This window comes from Oncorhynchus mykiss, chromosome 11, assembly GCF_013265735.2.
Source record: "Oncorhynchus mykiss isolate Arlee chromosome 11, USDA_OmykA_1.1, whole genome shotgun sequence".
Lineage (NCBI taxonomy): Eukaryota > Metazoa > Chordata > Actinopteri > Salmoniformes > Salmonidae > Oncorhynchus > Oncorhynchus mykiss.
This window is the reverse complement of record NC_048575.1, coordinates 5,544,524-5,561,130: the sequence shown is the minus strand read 5'-3', so window position 1 is coordinate 5,561,130 and position 16,607 is coordinate 5,544,524. Positions and strand designations below refer to the sequence as shown.

General features: G+C 43.9%; 1 protein-coding gene across 1 annotated transcript in view; it reads left to right on the top strand.

Annotated features, from left to right (window-relative positions):
• Positions 1–14,723, top strand: part of LOC110536534 (extracellular sulfatase Sulf-1) — an 80,547-nt gene extending 65,824 nt beyond the window's left edge. Inside the window, exons 14-19 of the mRNA XM_036934702.1 lie at positions 223–317; positions 2,008–2,180; positions 5,087–5,229; positions 5,618–5,744; positions 6,728–6,761; positions 10,439–14,723. Coding sequence (XP_036790597.1) covers positions 223–317; positions 2,008–2,180; positions 5,087–5,229; positions 5,618–5,744; positions 6,728–6,761; positions 10,439–10,472 — 606 coding nt within the window. The 3' untranslated portion in view covers positions 10,473–14,723. The remainder of the gene's footprint in view (positions 1–222; positions 318–2,007; positions 2,181–5,086; positions 5,230–5,617; positions 5,745–6,727; positions 6,762–10,438) is intronic.
• Positions 14,724–16,607: the final 1,884 nt, after the last annotated feature.

The following is a 16,607-nucleotide window of genomic DNA, read 5'->3' as shown; positions in this document are numbered from 1 at the left end:
ACCACATAACTATCTTACATCACATAACAGTCCTGTCTGATCTCTTTACTCTATAATCCAATATCAGTCCTGTCTGATCTCTTTACTCTATAATCCAATATCAGTCCTGTCTGATCTATTTCCCTCCCCTATCTTTCCCTTCCTTTCTTCTATCAGCTACTCTCTCTCTCTCCTCGCTCTGTGTGAATGAAAATATTAAAAGTACGCTTTATATGATTGCAGATCGAGGCCCTTCAGGACAAGATAAAGAACCTTCGGGAGGTCAGGGGTCATCTGAAGAGGAGGCGACCTGATGAGTGTGACTGTGGAAAGAAGAGGTTGGTGTTTGTTCATTTACCTTTCTAAAAAAGTCTTAGTAATGCCTCCTCATTCAACTGAGGGGTATACAAACAAAGACGGATCAATGAGTTAGCCAGCTAACTTGCCTAATTATTGTTGGACTGTATAGCCTTGTTATTGGATGTGGATAAAAAATTGCCCAAATATTATGTGACTGTGGCAAGAAGAGGTCAGTATTAAAGACCAACATTGAAGAAGAGGTCAGTATTAAAGACCAACATTGAAGAAGAGGTCAGTATTAAAGACCAACATTGAAGAAGAGGTCAGTATTAAAGACCAACATTGAAGAAGAGGTCAGTATTAAAGACCAACATTGAAGAAGAGGTCAGTATTAAAGACCAACATTGAAGAAGAGGTCAGTATTAAAGACCAACATTGAAGAAGAGGTCAGTATTAAAGACAAACATTGGTGTAAGAAAATTGTAATAAATAAAAAACTATACCAGTTGAATTTAAGGACCGATGAATGGACAGCTGTGCTGTACATGCTGAGCCATACAGATTGAGCCATACATGCTGAGCCATACAGATTGAGCCATACAGATTGAACCATACCTGCTGAGCCATACAGATTGAGCCATACATGCTGAGCCATACAGATTGAGCCATACATGCTGAGCCATACAGATTGAGCCATACATGCTGAGCCATACAGATTGAGCCATACATGCTGAGCCATACAGATTGAGCCATACATGCTGAGCCATACAGATTGAGCCATACATGCTGAGCCATACAGATTGAGCCATACCTGCTGAGCCATACAGATTGAGCCATACATGCTGAGCCATACAGATTGAGCCATACATGCTGAGCCATACAGATTGAGCCATACAGATTGAGCCATACAGATTGCAAAATAGTTGGGAATAGATTTTGGATGTACTGATTCCATGGCACATGGTTTATGAACCGATACACAAAACAACGCTGGATGATTGAAATCTTGGTTTTTCAGTTTAAATGATGGGATACAACAGATCTTCAAACTGCAGAAATACAATCGCTACTGTCCATGAGTAGCTTGTTTTTGGTCGCAGGTTCAGGAATGGGTTTTGAATTGTAACATTTACCTGTAGCTAACTCTGCAGATAGCACTGCTGGGTGATTTTAAAAAGTCATAGTGAATCGATCAATAATGTAACAATACTGTTAGCAAACATGTTTATCTTCAATTTACGGTCCGTAGAAACTATGAGAATAGAAAGGTTCAGAACTTTTATGAAACATCACAGCACAGATTAAACATATATATATTTCAGGTAGTAATCATAACTGGATGGTGTTCAGAGATATTTTGTAGTTTTGATGTCTTCACTATTGTTCTACAATAGAACAAATAAAGAAAAACCCCTGGAATGAGTAGGTGACTGGTACTGTATGATGTGTTGTGTATTATCCTGTCTTGTGGTAAATCTTCATGGTTCCTGTATGGAGTTTGCATGTTCTCCAGTCAAGCCTGCCTCTGTGCAGAGGTCTGGAAGGGATCGTCACAAGCGGCAGTAGGAACACAATACGGTGACTCAGTCTGGAAGGAATCAGCCCTTCTCTCTTAACCATCGCCTTGCCCCAGGAGGATGGGTCTGAATTGGCACACTTTTCCCTATATAATGCACTACTGTCTGTGATTTTATTTGGTGGGTGTGTCTGTCTGTCCTGTCTGTGCAGGGAGGCGGCCCAAGAAGTGGATGGGAAGACGCAGCTGTTTAACGAGATCAGGCGGAAGAAAAAGGAGAGGAAAGAGAGAAAGAGGCTGAAAAATGGGGATGACTGTAGTCTACCTGGCCTCACCTGTTTCACTCACAACAACGACCACTGGCAGACCGCCCCCTTCTGGAACCGTACGCCACTACACCGTTACTACGCCAACACTACACTGTTACTACACTGTTACTACGCCAACACTACACTGTTACTATACCGGTACTACACTGTTACTATACCGGTACTACACTGTGACTACACTGTTACTACGCCAACACTACACTGTTACTACACTGGTAATATACCAACACTACACTGTTACTACACCGCTACTACACCGTTACTGCGCCAACACTACACTGTTACTACACCGTTACTACCCCAACAGTACGCTGTTACTACACTGGAGGGTTCTGTTCTAGGTAGTAGTTCACCCTGGTCTGTCCCTTCCTCTAATCCTCCAGTGGGAGGGTTCTGTTCTAGTCAGTAGTTAACCCTGTTGTCCTTCCTCCAGTTGGAGCGTTCTGTTCTAGTTAGTAGTTAACCCTGTTGTCCTTCCTCCAGTTGGAGCGTTCTGTTCTAGTTAGTAGTTAACCCTGTTGTCCTTCCTCCAGTTGGAGCGTTCTGTTCTAGTTAGTAGTTAACCCTGTTGTCCTTCCTCCAGTTGGAGCGTTCTGTTCTAGTTAGTAGTTAACCCTGTTGTCCTTCCTCCAGTTGGAGGGTTCTGTTCTAGTCAGTAGTTAACCCTGTTGTCCTTCCTCCAGTTGGAGCGTTCTGTTCTAGTTAGTAGTTAACCCTGTTGTCCTTCCTCCAGTTGGAGGGTTCTGTGCTAGTTAGTAGTTAACCCTGCTGTCCTTCCTCCAGTTGGAGGGTTCTGTGCTAGTTAGTAGTTAACCCTGTTGTCCTTCCTCTAATCCTCCAGTTGGAGCATTCTGTGCTAGTTAGTAGTTAACCCTGTTGTCCTTCCTCCAGTTGGATGGTTCTGTTCTAGTTAGTAGTTAACCCTGTTGTCCTTTCTCCAGTTGGAGCGTTCTCTTCTAGTTAGTAGTTAACCCTGTTGTCCTTCCTCCAGTTGGAGGGTTCTGTGCTAGTTAGTAGTTAACCCTGTTGTCCTTCCTCTAATCCTCCAGTTGGAGCATTCTGTGCTAGTTAGTAGTTAACCCTGTTGTCCTTCCTCCAGTTGGAGGGTTCTGTGCTAGTTAGTAGTTAACCCTGTTGTCCTTCCTCCAGTTGGAGGGTTCTGTGCTAGTTAGTAGTTAACCCTGTTGTCCTTCCTCTAATCCTCCAGTTGGAGGGTTCTGTGCTAGTTAGTAGTTAACCCTGTTGTCCTTCCTCCAGTTGGAGGGTTCTGTGCTAGTTAGTAGTTAACCCTGTTGTCCTTTCTCCAGTTGGAGGGTTCTGTTCTAGTTAGTAGTTAACCCTGTTGTCCTTCCTCCAGTTGGAGGGTTCTGTGCTAGTTAGTAGTTAACCCTGTTGTCCTTCCTCTAATCCTCCAGTTGGAGGGTTCTGTGCTAGTTAGTAGTTAACCCTGTTGTCCTTCCTCTAATCCTCCAGTTGGAGGGTTCTGTGCTAGTTAGTAGTTAACCCTGTTGTCCTTCCTCCAGTTGGAGCGTTCTGTTCTAGTTAGTAGTTAACCCTGTTGTCCTTTCTCCAATTGGAGGGTTCTGTTCTAGTTAGTAGTTAACCCTGTTGTCCTTCCTCCAGTTGGAGGGTTCTGTGCTAGTTAGTAGTTAACCCTGTTGTCCTTTCTCCAGTTGGAGGGTTCTGTTCTAGTTAGTAGTTAACCCTGTTGTCCTTCATCCAGTTGGAGGGTTCTGTGCTAGTTAGTAGTTAACCCTGTTGTCCTTTCTCCAGTTGGAGGGTTCTGTTCTAGTTAGTAGTTAACCCTGTTGTCCTTCCTCCAGTTGGAGGGTTCTGTGCTAGTTAGTAGTTAACCCTGTTGTCCTTCCTCCAGTTGGAGGGTTCTGTGCTAGTTAGTAGTTAACCCTGTTGTCCTTCCTCCAGTTGGAGGGTTCTGTTCTAGTTAGTAGTTAACCCTGTTGTCCTTCCTCCAGTTGGAGGGTTCTGTTCTAGTCAGTAGTTAACCCTGTTGTCCTTCCTCCAGTTGGAGGGTTCTGTTCTAGTTAGTAGTTAACCCTGTTGTCCTTCCTCCAGTTGGAGGGTTCTGTTCTAGTTAGTAGTTAACCCTGTTGTCCTTTCTCCAGTTGGAGGGTTCTGTTCTAGTTAGTAGTTAACCCTGTTGTCCTTCCTCCAGTTGGAGGGTTCTGTGCTAGTTAGTAGTTAACCCTGTTGTCCTTCCTCCAGTTGGAGGGTTCTGTTCTAGTTAGTAGTTAACCCTGTTGTCCTTCCTCCAGTTGGAGGGTTCTGTGCTAGTTAGTAGTTAACCCTGTTGTCCTTCCTCTAATCCTCCAGTTGGAGGGTTCTGTGCTAGTTAGTAGTTAACCCTGTTGTCCTTCCTCCAGTTGGAGGGTTCTGTTCTAGTCAGTAGTTAACCCTGTTGTCCTTCCTCCAGTTGGAGGGTTCTGTGCTAGTTAGTAGTTAACCCTGTTGTCCTTCCTCCAGTTGGAGGGTTCTGTTCTAGTTAGTAGTTAACCCTGTTGTCCTTCCTCCAGTTGGAGGGTTCTGTGCTAGTTAGTAGTTAACCCTGTTGTCCTTCCTCTAATCCTCCAGTTGGAGGGTTCTGTGCTAGTTAGTAGTTAACCCTGTTGTCCTTCCTCCAGTTGGAGGGTTCTGTTCTAGTTAGTAGTTAACCCTGTTGTCCTTCCTCCAGTTGGAGGGTTCTGTGCTAGTTAGTAGTTAACCCTGTTGTCCTTCCTCTAATCCTCCAGTTGGAGCGTTCTGTTCTAGTTAGTAGTTAACCCTGTTGGCCTTCCTCCAGTTGGAGGGATCTGTTCTAGTTAGTAGTTGACCCTGTTTTGCTTCCTCCTGTTAGAGGGTTCTGTTCTAGTTAGAAGTTAATTAACCCTGTTGTCCTTCCTCCAGTTGGAGGGTTATGTGCTAGTTAGTAGTTAACGCTGGTCTGTCCCTTCCTCTAATCCTCCAGTGGGAGCATTCTGTGCCTGCACCAGTTCCAACAACAACACCTACTGGTGCGTGAGGACCATCAACGAAACGCACAACACCCTGTTCTGTGAGTTCGCTACGGGCTTCCTCGAGTACTTTGACCTCAACCTCGACCCCTATCAGGTGAGTGGACTCCTCCCCTTCCAGATACCTTTCAGTAGCAGTTTGGATTTTCTGTCTGTCGAAAACTATGTATTGAAGTCTGTCTGTGTCTGTGTGTGGCTGTCTGTGTTTGTGTGTGTCTGTCTGTGTGCCTCTGTGTGCCTCCATGTTTGTGTATCTGTGTGTATCTGTATGTGTCTGTGTGTCTGTGCCTGTCTGTGTGTGTCTGTGCCTGTCTGTGTGTGTGTTTGTGTGTGTGTCTGTGTGTGTGTCTGTGTGCCTCCATGTGTGTGTGTTTTTGTGTGTCTGTGTGTGTCCGTGTGTCTGTGTGTGTCTGTATGTGTCCGTGTGTCTGTGTGTGTCTGTGTGTGTGTGTCCGTGTGTCTGTGTGTGTCCGTGTGTCTTATAGTTGACCAACGTGGTGTATTCCGTGGATAGAGAGGTGTTGAACACCCTCCATTCCCAGCTGATGGAGATGAGGAGCTGCCAGGGACACAAGCAGTGTAACCCCCGACCCAAAGGGCTGGACACAACAGGTAAACACACACATACTACTACAGCGATACTACAGTACGTCTATTAGTACTACTACAGTGATACTACAATGATACTACAGTGATACTACTAGTACTACTACAGTGATACTACTAGTACTACTATTAGTGATACTAGAGTACTACTACGAGTACTACTACAGTGCTACTACTATTAGTGTGTTTCTGTACACTACAGTGGGTTTCTGTACCCTACAGTGTGTTACTGTACCCTACAGTGTGTTACTGTACCCTACAGTGTGTTACTGTACACTACAGTGTGTTACTGTACCCTACAGTGTGTTACTGTACCCTACAGTGTGTTACTGTACCCTACAGTGTGTTACTGTACCCTACAGTGTGTTTCTGTACACTACAGTGTGGTTCTGTACCCTACAGTGTGTTTCTGTACCCTACAGTGTTGGGCTGTACACTACAGTGTGTTAGTGTACACTACAGTGTGTTACTGTACACTACAGTGTGTTACTGAACCCTACAGTGTGTTATTGTACACTACAGTGTGTTACTGTACACTACAGTGTGTTACTGAACCCTACAGTGTGTTACTGAACCCTACAGTGTGTTACTGTACCCTACAGTGTGTTACTGTACCCTACAGTGTGTTACTGTACACTACAGTGTGTTACTGAACCCTACAGTGTGTTACTGTACCCTACAGTGTGTTACTGTACATCCACACCATCCCACTAGTTACGTCCTTCCCAATCTCACCATCTATCTATCCATCCATCCAACCCAATCAAATATCCCTCCGTCCTCTCCACCCGAGCCCTGTCCTGCTCCTCCTCTCCTCCATCGTTTTCTCCATCCATACTAACTAACAGAACCGTCAGTTCTCCTCTAGGGCCAAGAGATGCTGGCTTTGTCCTGTTCATGAAGAGACATCTAGAATGTGAATGATTAGTTATTTTTCTTATCCCCCCCCCCATCTCTTTATTAACATTAGTTCTTGTCTTCCTGACCAGGAGGTAAAGATGGAGACAGCTACGAAGCACACAGGTATCCACCCTTCTTTTACGATATCTCAGCTGTGTGTTCCAAATTGTACACTGTTACCAATATAGTGCACTTTTGACCAGAACCCTTAGGTCCCTTAGGGCTCTGGTCTAAAGTGCACTACATAGGGAATAGTGTAATAATCCATGAGGTGTTCGAAGCTGCTTGGGTTTTTTTTGACTGCATGCCTGGGAAACTATGCTAACTAACAATCGATTAGTTGACTCGATTTTTATATTTCCTCTTAATCGAAAGTAGCTTGTCATGACGTCACCAGGAAGGCTGAGGGGGCGTCATCGTTGTATCTTTTACACTGTGTTCGTTTAAGATGATACTCTCATCCAGATTGATTTCCAGTCAGAACAAAACTGTCTTTATCTTCTGGTTGAGGCACAGATCTGTCTTCAGCCCCTCTCTCCACTCCTTCATGCATCGGGGCTGTCTATTAGAACATCTGTCAGACTGTGTCTGTGTGTCTGTTAGAACATCTGTCAGACTGTGTCTGTGTGTCTATTAGAACATCTGTCAGACTGTGTCTGTGTGTCTGTTAGAACATCTGTCAGACTGTGTCTGTGTGTCTATTAGAACATCTGTCAGACTGTGTCTGTGTGTCTATTAGAACATCTGTCAGACTGTGTCTGTGTGTCTGTTAGAACATCTGTCAGACTGTGTCTGTGTGTCTGTTAGAACATCTGTCAGACTGTGTCTGTGTGTCTATTAGAACATCTGTCAGACTGTGTCTGTGTGTCTATTAGAACATCTGTCAGACTGTGTCTGTGTGTCTGTTAGAACATCTGTCAGACTGTGTCTGTGTGTCTGTTAGAACATCTGTCAGACTGTGTCTGTGTGTCTATTAGAACATCTGTCAGACTGTGTCTGTGTGTCTGTTAGAACATCTGTCAGACTGTCTGTGTGTCTGCGTGTCTATTAGAACATGCAATATTGGGATGGATACTAATGTTGGACTGGATACTAATGTTGGACTGGATACTAATGTTGGACTGGATTAGACTGGATACTAATGTTGGACTGGATACTAACGTTGGACTGGATACTAATGTTGGACTGGATACTAATGTTGGACTGGATACTAATGTTGGGCTGGATACTAATGTTGGACTGGATACTAATGTTGGACTGGATTAGACTGGATACTAATGTTGGACTGGATACTAATGTTGGACTGGATTAGACTGGATACTAATGTTGGACTGGATACTAATGTTGGGCTGGATTAGACTGGATACTAATGTTGGACTGGATACTAATGTTGGACTGGATTAGACTAGATACTAATGTTGGACTGGATACTAATGTTGGACTGGATTAGACTGGATACTAATGTTGGACTGGATACTAATGTTGGACTGGATTAGACTGGATACTAATGTTGGGCTGGATACTAATGTTGGACTGCATTAGACTGGATACTAATGTTGGACTGCATTAGACTGGATACTAATGTTGGACTGGATACTAATGTTGGACTGGATACTAATGTTGGACTGGATACTAATGTTGGACTGGATACTAATGTTGGACTGGATTAGACTGGATACTAATGTTGGACTGGATACTAATGTTGGGCTGGATTAGACTGCATACTAATGTTGGACTGGATTAGACTGGATACTAATGTTGGACTGGATACTAATGTTGGACTGGATACTAATGTTGGGCTGGATTAGACTGCATACTAATGTTGGACTGGATTAGACTGGATACTAATGTTGGACTGGATACTAATGTTGGACTGGATTAGACCGGATACTAATGTTGTACTGGATACTAATGTTGGACTGGATACTAATGTTGGACTGGATTAGACTGGATACTAATGTTGGACTGGATTAGACTGGATACTAATGTTGCGCTGGATACTAATGTTGGGCTGGATTAGTCTGGATACTAATGTTGGACTGGATTAGACTGGATACTAATGTTGGACTGGATACTAATGTTGGGCTGGATACTAATGTTGGGCTGGATTAGTCTGGATACTAATGTTGGACTGGATTAGACTGGATACTAATGTTGGACTGGATACTAATGTTGGACTGGATACTAATGTTGGGCTGGATTAGACTGGATACTAATGTTGGACTGGATTAGACTGGATACTAATGTTGGGCTGGATACTAATGTTGGGCTGGATTAGACTGGATACTAATGTTGGACTGGATTAGACTGGATACTAATGTTGGGCTGGATACTAATGTTGGACTGGATTAGACTGGATACTAATGTTGGGCTGGATACTAATGTTGGGCTGGATTAGTCTGGATACTAATGTTGGACTGGATACTAATGTTGGACTGGATTAGACTGGATACTAATGTTGGGCTGGATACTAATGTTGGGCTGGATTAGACTGGATACTAATGTTGGACTGGATTAGACTGGATACTAATGTTGGGCTGGATACTAATGTTGGGCTGGATTAGACTGGATACTAATGTTGGGCTGGATACTAATGTTGGACTGCATTAGACTGGATACTAATGTTGGGCTGGATACTAATGTTGGACTGGATACTAATGTTGGACTGGATACTAATGTTGGGCTGGATACTAATGTTGGACTGCATTAGACTGGATACTAATGTTGGACTGCATTAGACTGGATACTAATGTTGGACTGGATACTAATGTTGGACTGGATACTAATGTTGGACTGGATACTAATGTTGGACTGGATACTAATGTTGGACTGGATACTAATGTTGGACTGGATACTAATGTTGGACTGGATACTAATGTTGGGCTGGATTAGACTGGATACTAATGTTTGACTGGATACTAATGTTGGACTGGATACTAATGTTGGACTGGATACTGATGTTGGACTGGATACTAATGTTGGACTGGATTAGACTGGATACTAATGTTGGACTGGATACTAATGTTGGACTGGATACTAATGTTGGACTGGATACTAATGTTGGGCTGGATACTAATGTTGGACTGGATACTAATGTTGGACTGGATTAGACTGGATACTAATGTTGGACTGGATACTAATGTTGGGCTGGATACTAATGTTGGACTGGATACTAATGTTGGACTGGATTAGACTGGATACTAATGTTGGACTGGATACTAATGTTGGACTGGATACTAATGTTGGACTGGATTAGACTGGATACTAATGTTGGACTGGATACTAATGTTGGGCTGGATACTAATGTTGGACTGGATACTAATGTTGGACTGGATTAGACTGGATACTAATGTTGGACTGGATACTAATGTTGGACTGGATACTAATGTTGGACTGGATACTGATGTTGGACTGGATACTAATGTTGGACTGGATACTGATGTTGGACTGGATACTAATGTTGGACTGGATACTAATGTTGGGCTGGATTAGACTGGATACTAATGTTGGACTGGATTAGACTGGATACTAATGTTGGACTGGATACTAATGTTGGACTGGATACTAATGTTGGACTGGATACTAATGTTGGACTGGATACTAATGTTGGACTGGATACTAATGTTGGACTGGATTAGACTGGATACAAATGTTGGACTGGATACTAATGTTGGACTGGATACTAATGTTGGGCTGGTATTACTGCAACACAACCATGCAATCACAAACTACCACTACTATACACCCTTACCTCCAGACCCTGACCCTCTCCTCCTCTCCCCACCCACCCACCCACACAGCACTCAGCCAGTCTGGGACGGACGAGCGGGTTAAACTGCCCAGCCTGACGGAGGAGGAGGTGACTACAGCCCAGGACGACTAGCACATCTTCCAGAAGGACGTTGATAATGTTTCTGCTACACCTTTTAGACCAACCGGAGAAAAACAACGACGACGACCAAAACCCCAAAAAGCTTGACTTTAAGGATGACCCGGCGTCTGTGCAGAGGGGGTCCGTGGGGCTGGAGGAGGGCAGCGGGGGAAAAGGAGAGGAGACCCCCAGCCAGGACATCTGGCTAGGCCTGGTCACTCTGAACTGGGCCACCACGGGACTCCCAGAGACCCCCCTCACCACTCCTCTTGCCCCAAGCACCCCCCCCCCTCCCCTCCCCCCCATCACCACCTCCTCAGTACCACCCACACAGCACTCAAAGGTTAGAGGTCAACTACAATCTATGAATGAGCTCCCGGATGAGACTAAGCCATTAGACAGTCCTCAGGTGGTGTCTGCGATGACGTTATCATCTCTGTGACGTCATCGTCAGCAGATCAGAGGGGGAGGGGCCTGGGGGGGAGGTGGTTGCCCGTGAGTGGCCAATCAGCTGGAGGAGGGGCTAGACAGCGAGGGGGCGGGGCTGGTCTTCAGTGGCAACAGGAACAACGGGCTGACGGAGAAGGAGGTGTGACACAATGACCTGGAGAGGGGGACGGAGCTGGGAGGAAGCCTCATCCAGGGACTGGAGCTGGGAGGAAGAGGCCCAAGGCTACCTCCCCCTCTCCCCACAGACACAGACAATGAAGCCCACAATACAGGCCTCCAACACTATCACTGGGAGCCTGCCTCAGACTGGCGCCCCCGAGGGGACTGGGTTGGTAGTGGGCCAGCACCTCCAGACCCAACAGTAACAGGTAGAGATGCAGTAGACTCCCTAGGGCCAATCCCCTCAGCCCTCCTCCAACCACACCCAGTGAGACACATACAGACAAATTAAAGGTGCTGACCTGCCATAGGGCAGCCTGGTGGTCACCATAGAGACACAGAGAGACACAGAAACTGGGGGAGATGGAGAGCCAAGATGGTTGACGATGATTTCAGCACCAGTCAGACTGAGTTAGAGCTGTATTATTAATGAGTATTAAAGTTATTCTTGTTTTTTCACAGGCGCTTCCATTTATTATTATTGGAAAAACTACAGTGTTCTGTTTTTTCAAAATATATATTTGTAAAAAAAATGTAAATCCTTAACACAGCAGAAATTATTGAAATGTGGGGAATTCAACTTTTAATTGATTTTAATTAAGATCCAAGTACAAAATAACACAGTTGACCATTTTAATAATATATATACACATACACATATATATATATATATATATATATTTTAAAGGTTATAAGAATGGTGAAACCATTTCCTGGTCTGAAGGTTATAGTTGTCTTTTGGCGTTAGCTAACACCATGGTGTGCTGCAATGGAGTTGGCTAATGCTAACACCTTGGTGTGCTACAATGGAGTTGGCTAATGCTAACACCTTGGTGTGCTACAATGGAGTTGGCTAATGCTAACACCTTGGTGTGCTACAATGGAGTTGGCTAATGCTAACACCATGGTGTGCTACAATGGAGTTGGCTAATGCTAACACCTTGGTGTGCTACAATGGAGTTGGCTAATGCTAACACCTTGGTGTGCTCCAAGGGAATTGGCTAATGCTAACACCTTGGTGTGCTACAATGAAGTTGGCTAATGCTAACACCTTGGTGTGCTACAATGGAGTTGGCTAATGCTAACACCTTGGTGTGCTACAATGGAGTTGGCTAATGCGAACACCTTGCTGTGCTACAATGGAGTTGGCTAATGCTAACACCTTGGTGTGCTACAATGAAGTTGGCTAATTCTAACTGACTCAGGCTGGGACGCGATTTGATCTGCGTTAGATTCGTGTTAAAGAGTGCTTGACATTTAAAGTCATTTTCCGATTGAGCTGACATTTGCAGTGTTTACTGTGAATGCGAATTGCCTGTGAATGCGGGAGCGTTACCTTTTTAAAAGACAGCATTGTCGATCAAGCGCGATCGGATTGAATCCGCCCTCAGTCATCTCTAGACCGATCATCACTCAGATGATGCCAATAGTTTGACCCTAAATGCACTTTAAACATTCAGCTTTTCCCTTGAACTGACCCTTGTCTTTAGTTTAAATGTTTGTGGTTTGGAAAAAGGTAGTCACTGGGTCGTGTCCGAAATCTGACTTGCCTACTACTTAAACTAAACATTGTGTACGAAACGTACTACATGCTAATTAAAACGCACCGTTTAGTAAGAATGTACGAAGTAAGCAACAAATATCAACGTACTGCTCATCGATACTGAGAAGGAGTCATCGACTGCGCAATCACACTTGTTCCCCGCCATGGGTACATGTTGTAGAGCGCATCCCCTATTCTGATTATCAGCTGTTGTCAAACACGTGGGGGAAAAAAAGATGCTTCTCTACCTCAATAGTGTGCTGCGAATTCTATTTCATCAAAAGTCAAATGAGATCTGGGCATTGAAAGTATACTCGATTTTCAAAACGTCACATTCTATAAAACTATATATTTTACTGCATATTTAAGTAACCTACTAGGGTATTCGGACACGGTCAGTGTAACTCCAATTGTGTCATGACGCTTAATACTGATCGTTGGTCATTTTGAACACAGTGTTTTTTTTGGGATAATTGCTACTGCAAAGTGAAACACTGAATGTGACCCGTTTATAGTAAAAAAAACAATTTAAAAAGACAAAAATGAACATTGTTACCGTAATTTAATGATTTAGTAAATATAATGATTTAACTTTGTTTACTATGTCGTTATGTTACTCTTGTAGCTACAGTAACTTCCCTATCTCACATGTTGGTCGACAGTACACCCAGCCTCTACACTCAACTTAAATCTTCAGATAGGAAACATATAAATTGTTAAAGGTGAAACATGCAGAAATCGCTTCGCCATTTCCTGGTTTCTGAACATCCAATAGTTCGCCTAGTTTCAGTTTGTGACAAAACCAGCAAGTACAGTGCAGAGAATCGTTGTACCATCTAAACCGCTGTGACATATCTTTTCCATCACCAAAAAATATTGTATTTTCAGCTGTTTTGAAGTTGGTATACAAAACCAAATGTAAGAATGGGAAGTATAGAAATAGCGCACATAGAACAGGGTCTAGCGCTTCTCAGACTTGCTTTCAATGAGGACAGCTCCACTGTGTAACTCACATTTCTACGTGAATTTGTTTGGGTTTCCGGAAAGAAAAAAAAAAAGACAGATTGCAGCTCTAACTACCTGCACACAAAACGATTTATAAGAATGGGTAGGAGTAATCACGGAGTAAATTATAAAATGTTCAAACCTTGTGCAAACGTTTTGTTTTTCTTCTTCTGAACACCCAGCAGCCCTTACTAACTCCCATCACATAGACCTGTCTTCCCTAGTGATAATCAAGGATTCAATGTTATTAATGTCCATGATCCTCTCCAAGTTCCATTTCACAAGGACACAACTGTCACGATGTCAAAACCTTTAAATGCGTCCTTAATGGTACCCTATTTCCATTTGTAGTGCACTACGTTTGACCAACTCCATACGGGCGTAGTGTACTAAACTACATACAGTAGGGTGCTATTAGAGACTTTAAACCCGAAACGTTTTTTCCTCCGATTGCACCTTGAATAGCATAATGGCATTACTATAAGGTGATCTATACGTCATTAATAATGTTGTCTTTTACACTGTGTGTAAAAAAACAAACACATAAGAAACACCTTTTGCCCTCAGAACAGACTCAATTCGTCCGGGATTGGACACTATAAGGTGTGGAAAGCGTTTCCACGGGAGTGTTGGCCCATGTTGACTCCAACGCTTCCCACAGTTGTGTCAAGTTGGCTGGATGTCAATCAATCAATCAATGAATGAAATGTATTTATAAAGCAGTTGTCTCAAAGTACTTGTACAGAAACCCAGCTTAAAACACCAAACAATGCAGATGTAGAAGCACGGTGGCTAGGAAAAACTCCCTAGAAAGGCATTAGCCAACCTAGGAAGAAACCTAGAGAGGAACCAGGCTCTGAGGGGTGGCCAGTCCTCTTCTGGCTGTGCCGGGTGGAGATTATAAGCGTACGCGGCCATTATCGCCAGATCCTTCTTCAAGATGTTCAAACGTCCATAGATAACCAACAGGGTCAGATAATAATAATCACAGTGGTTGTAGAGGGTGCAGCAGGTCAGCACCTCAGCTGTGTTTTTCAATTGGCTTCACCTGGTCAGTCCATGTCATAGAAAGAGCAGGAGTTCTTAATGTTTTGTACTCGGTGTATACTGTATGTGGTATGAGCAAGTTATTATTATTTACAATATGTGCACAAAGCCCCCCCCCCCCCCCCCCCCCCCCACAAAAAAAAAGCTGTTAAAAAATAAACGTGTCAAATATTTTTGTTGGGTGACGTTTCATCTTATTTAACTAACATAATTTCCTCATACAATCATAAACCCATCCACCATACTAACACACCTACCTAATGGTTGCAAAAGTTCTGGAACTTTCACAAAAGTTCTGGAACTTTCACAAAATTCCCAGGTTTGCCAGAAATCCCGGGTTGGAATATTACCAGAAGCAGGAGGGAATTAGCAGGAAATCCAGTTACCGCCCAACCAGAATTTCTGGAAAACCTGGGAACTTTGGAGAGGTTTACCAGGATTTTAAACCCTAGACACACCTACCACATTATGGAATCGCTCAATCGGTAGTCTGGAGCCGTGCATTATCATGCTGGAACATGAGGTGATGGCAGCGGATGAATGGCACCACAATGGGCCTATGGATCTCGTCACGGTATCTCTGTTCATTCAAATTGCAGTCAATAAAATGCAATTGTGTTCATTGTCCGTAGTTTAAGCCTGCCCATACCATCACCCCACCATGGGGCATTCTGTTCACAACGTTGACATCAGCAAACCGCTCGCCCAGACAACACCATACAGATGGTCTGTTTTTCTGAAGCCGGATGAACATACTGACAAATTCTCTAAAAAATAACTTATGGACTAGAAATGAACATTAAATTATCTTGCAACAGCTCTGGTGGACATTCCTGCAGTCAGCATGCCAATTGCACGCTCCCTCAAAACTTGAGACATCTGTGGCCTTGTGTTCAGTGACAAAACTGCACATTTTAAAGTGGCCTTTTATTCTCCCCAGCACAAGGTGCACCTGTGTAATGATCATGCTGTCTAATCATCTTCTTGATATACCACACCTGTCAGGTGGATGGATTATCTTGGCAAAGGAGAAAGTGCTCACTAACAGGGATGTTAACAAATTTGAGAGAAAGAAGCTTTATGTGCAAATGGAACATTCATTTTAGCTCAGGAAACACGGGACCAACACTTTAATGTTACGTTTATATTTCTGTTCAGTGTAGATTCTACATTCCACCGCACATATAAATCAAATCGCATAACGACAATAGTAGCTTTAGCATGTCCTAATAGCTTTCTATTACGACAACTGAAAACACAGGCTGCATTCCAAATGGTACCCTATTCGCATAGGGTTCTGGTCCATAGGGTACTAGTCCATAGGGTTCTGGTCCATAGGGTACTAGTCCATAGGGTTCTGGTCCATAGGGTACTAGTCCATAGGGTTCTGGTCCATAGGGTACTAGTCCATAGGGTTCTGGGGCTCTGATCCATAGGGCTCTGGGGCTCTGATCCATAGGGTTCTGGTCTGTAGCTCTCTAGTCCATAGGGTTCTGGTCCATAGGGTACTAGTCCATAGGGTTCTGGGGCTTTGATCCATAGGGTTCTGGTCTGTAGGTCTCTGGTCCATAGGGTTCTGGTCCATAGGGCTCTGGGGCTCTGGTCCACAGGGTTCTGGTCCACAGGGTTCTGGTCCATAGGGTTCTGGTCCATAGGGCTCTGGTCCATAGGGTTCTAGTCGATAGGGTTCTGGTCCATAGCGTTCTGATCCACAGGGTTCTAGTCCATAGGGTTCTGGTCCATAGGGCTCTGGTCCATAGGGTTCTAGTCGATAGGGTTCTGGTCCATAGCGTTCTGATCCACAGGGTTCTGGTCCACAGGGTTCTGGTCCATAGGGCTCTGGTCCATAGGGTTCTGGTACATAGGGTTCTGGTCCACAGGGTTCTAGTCCATA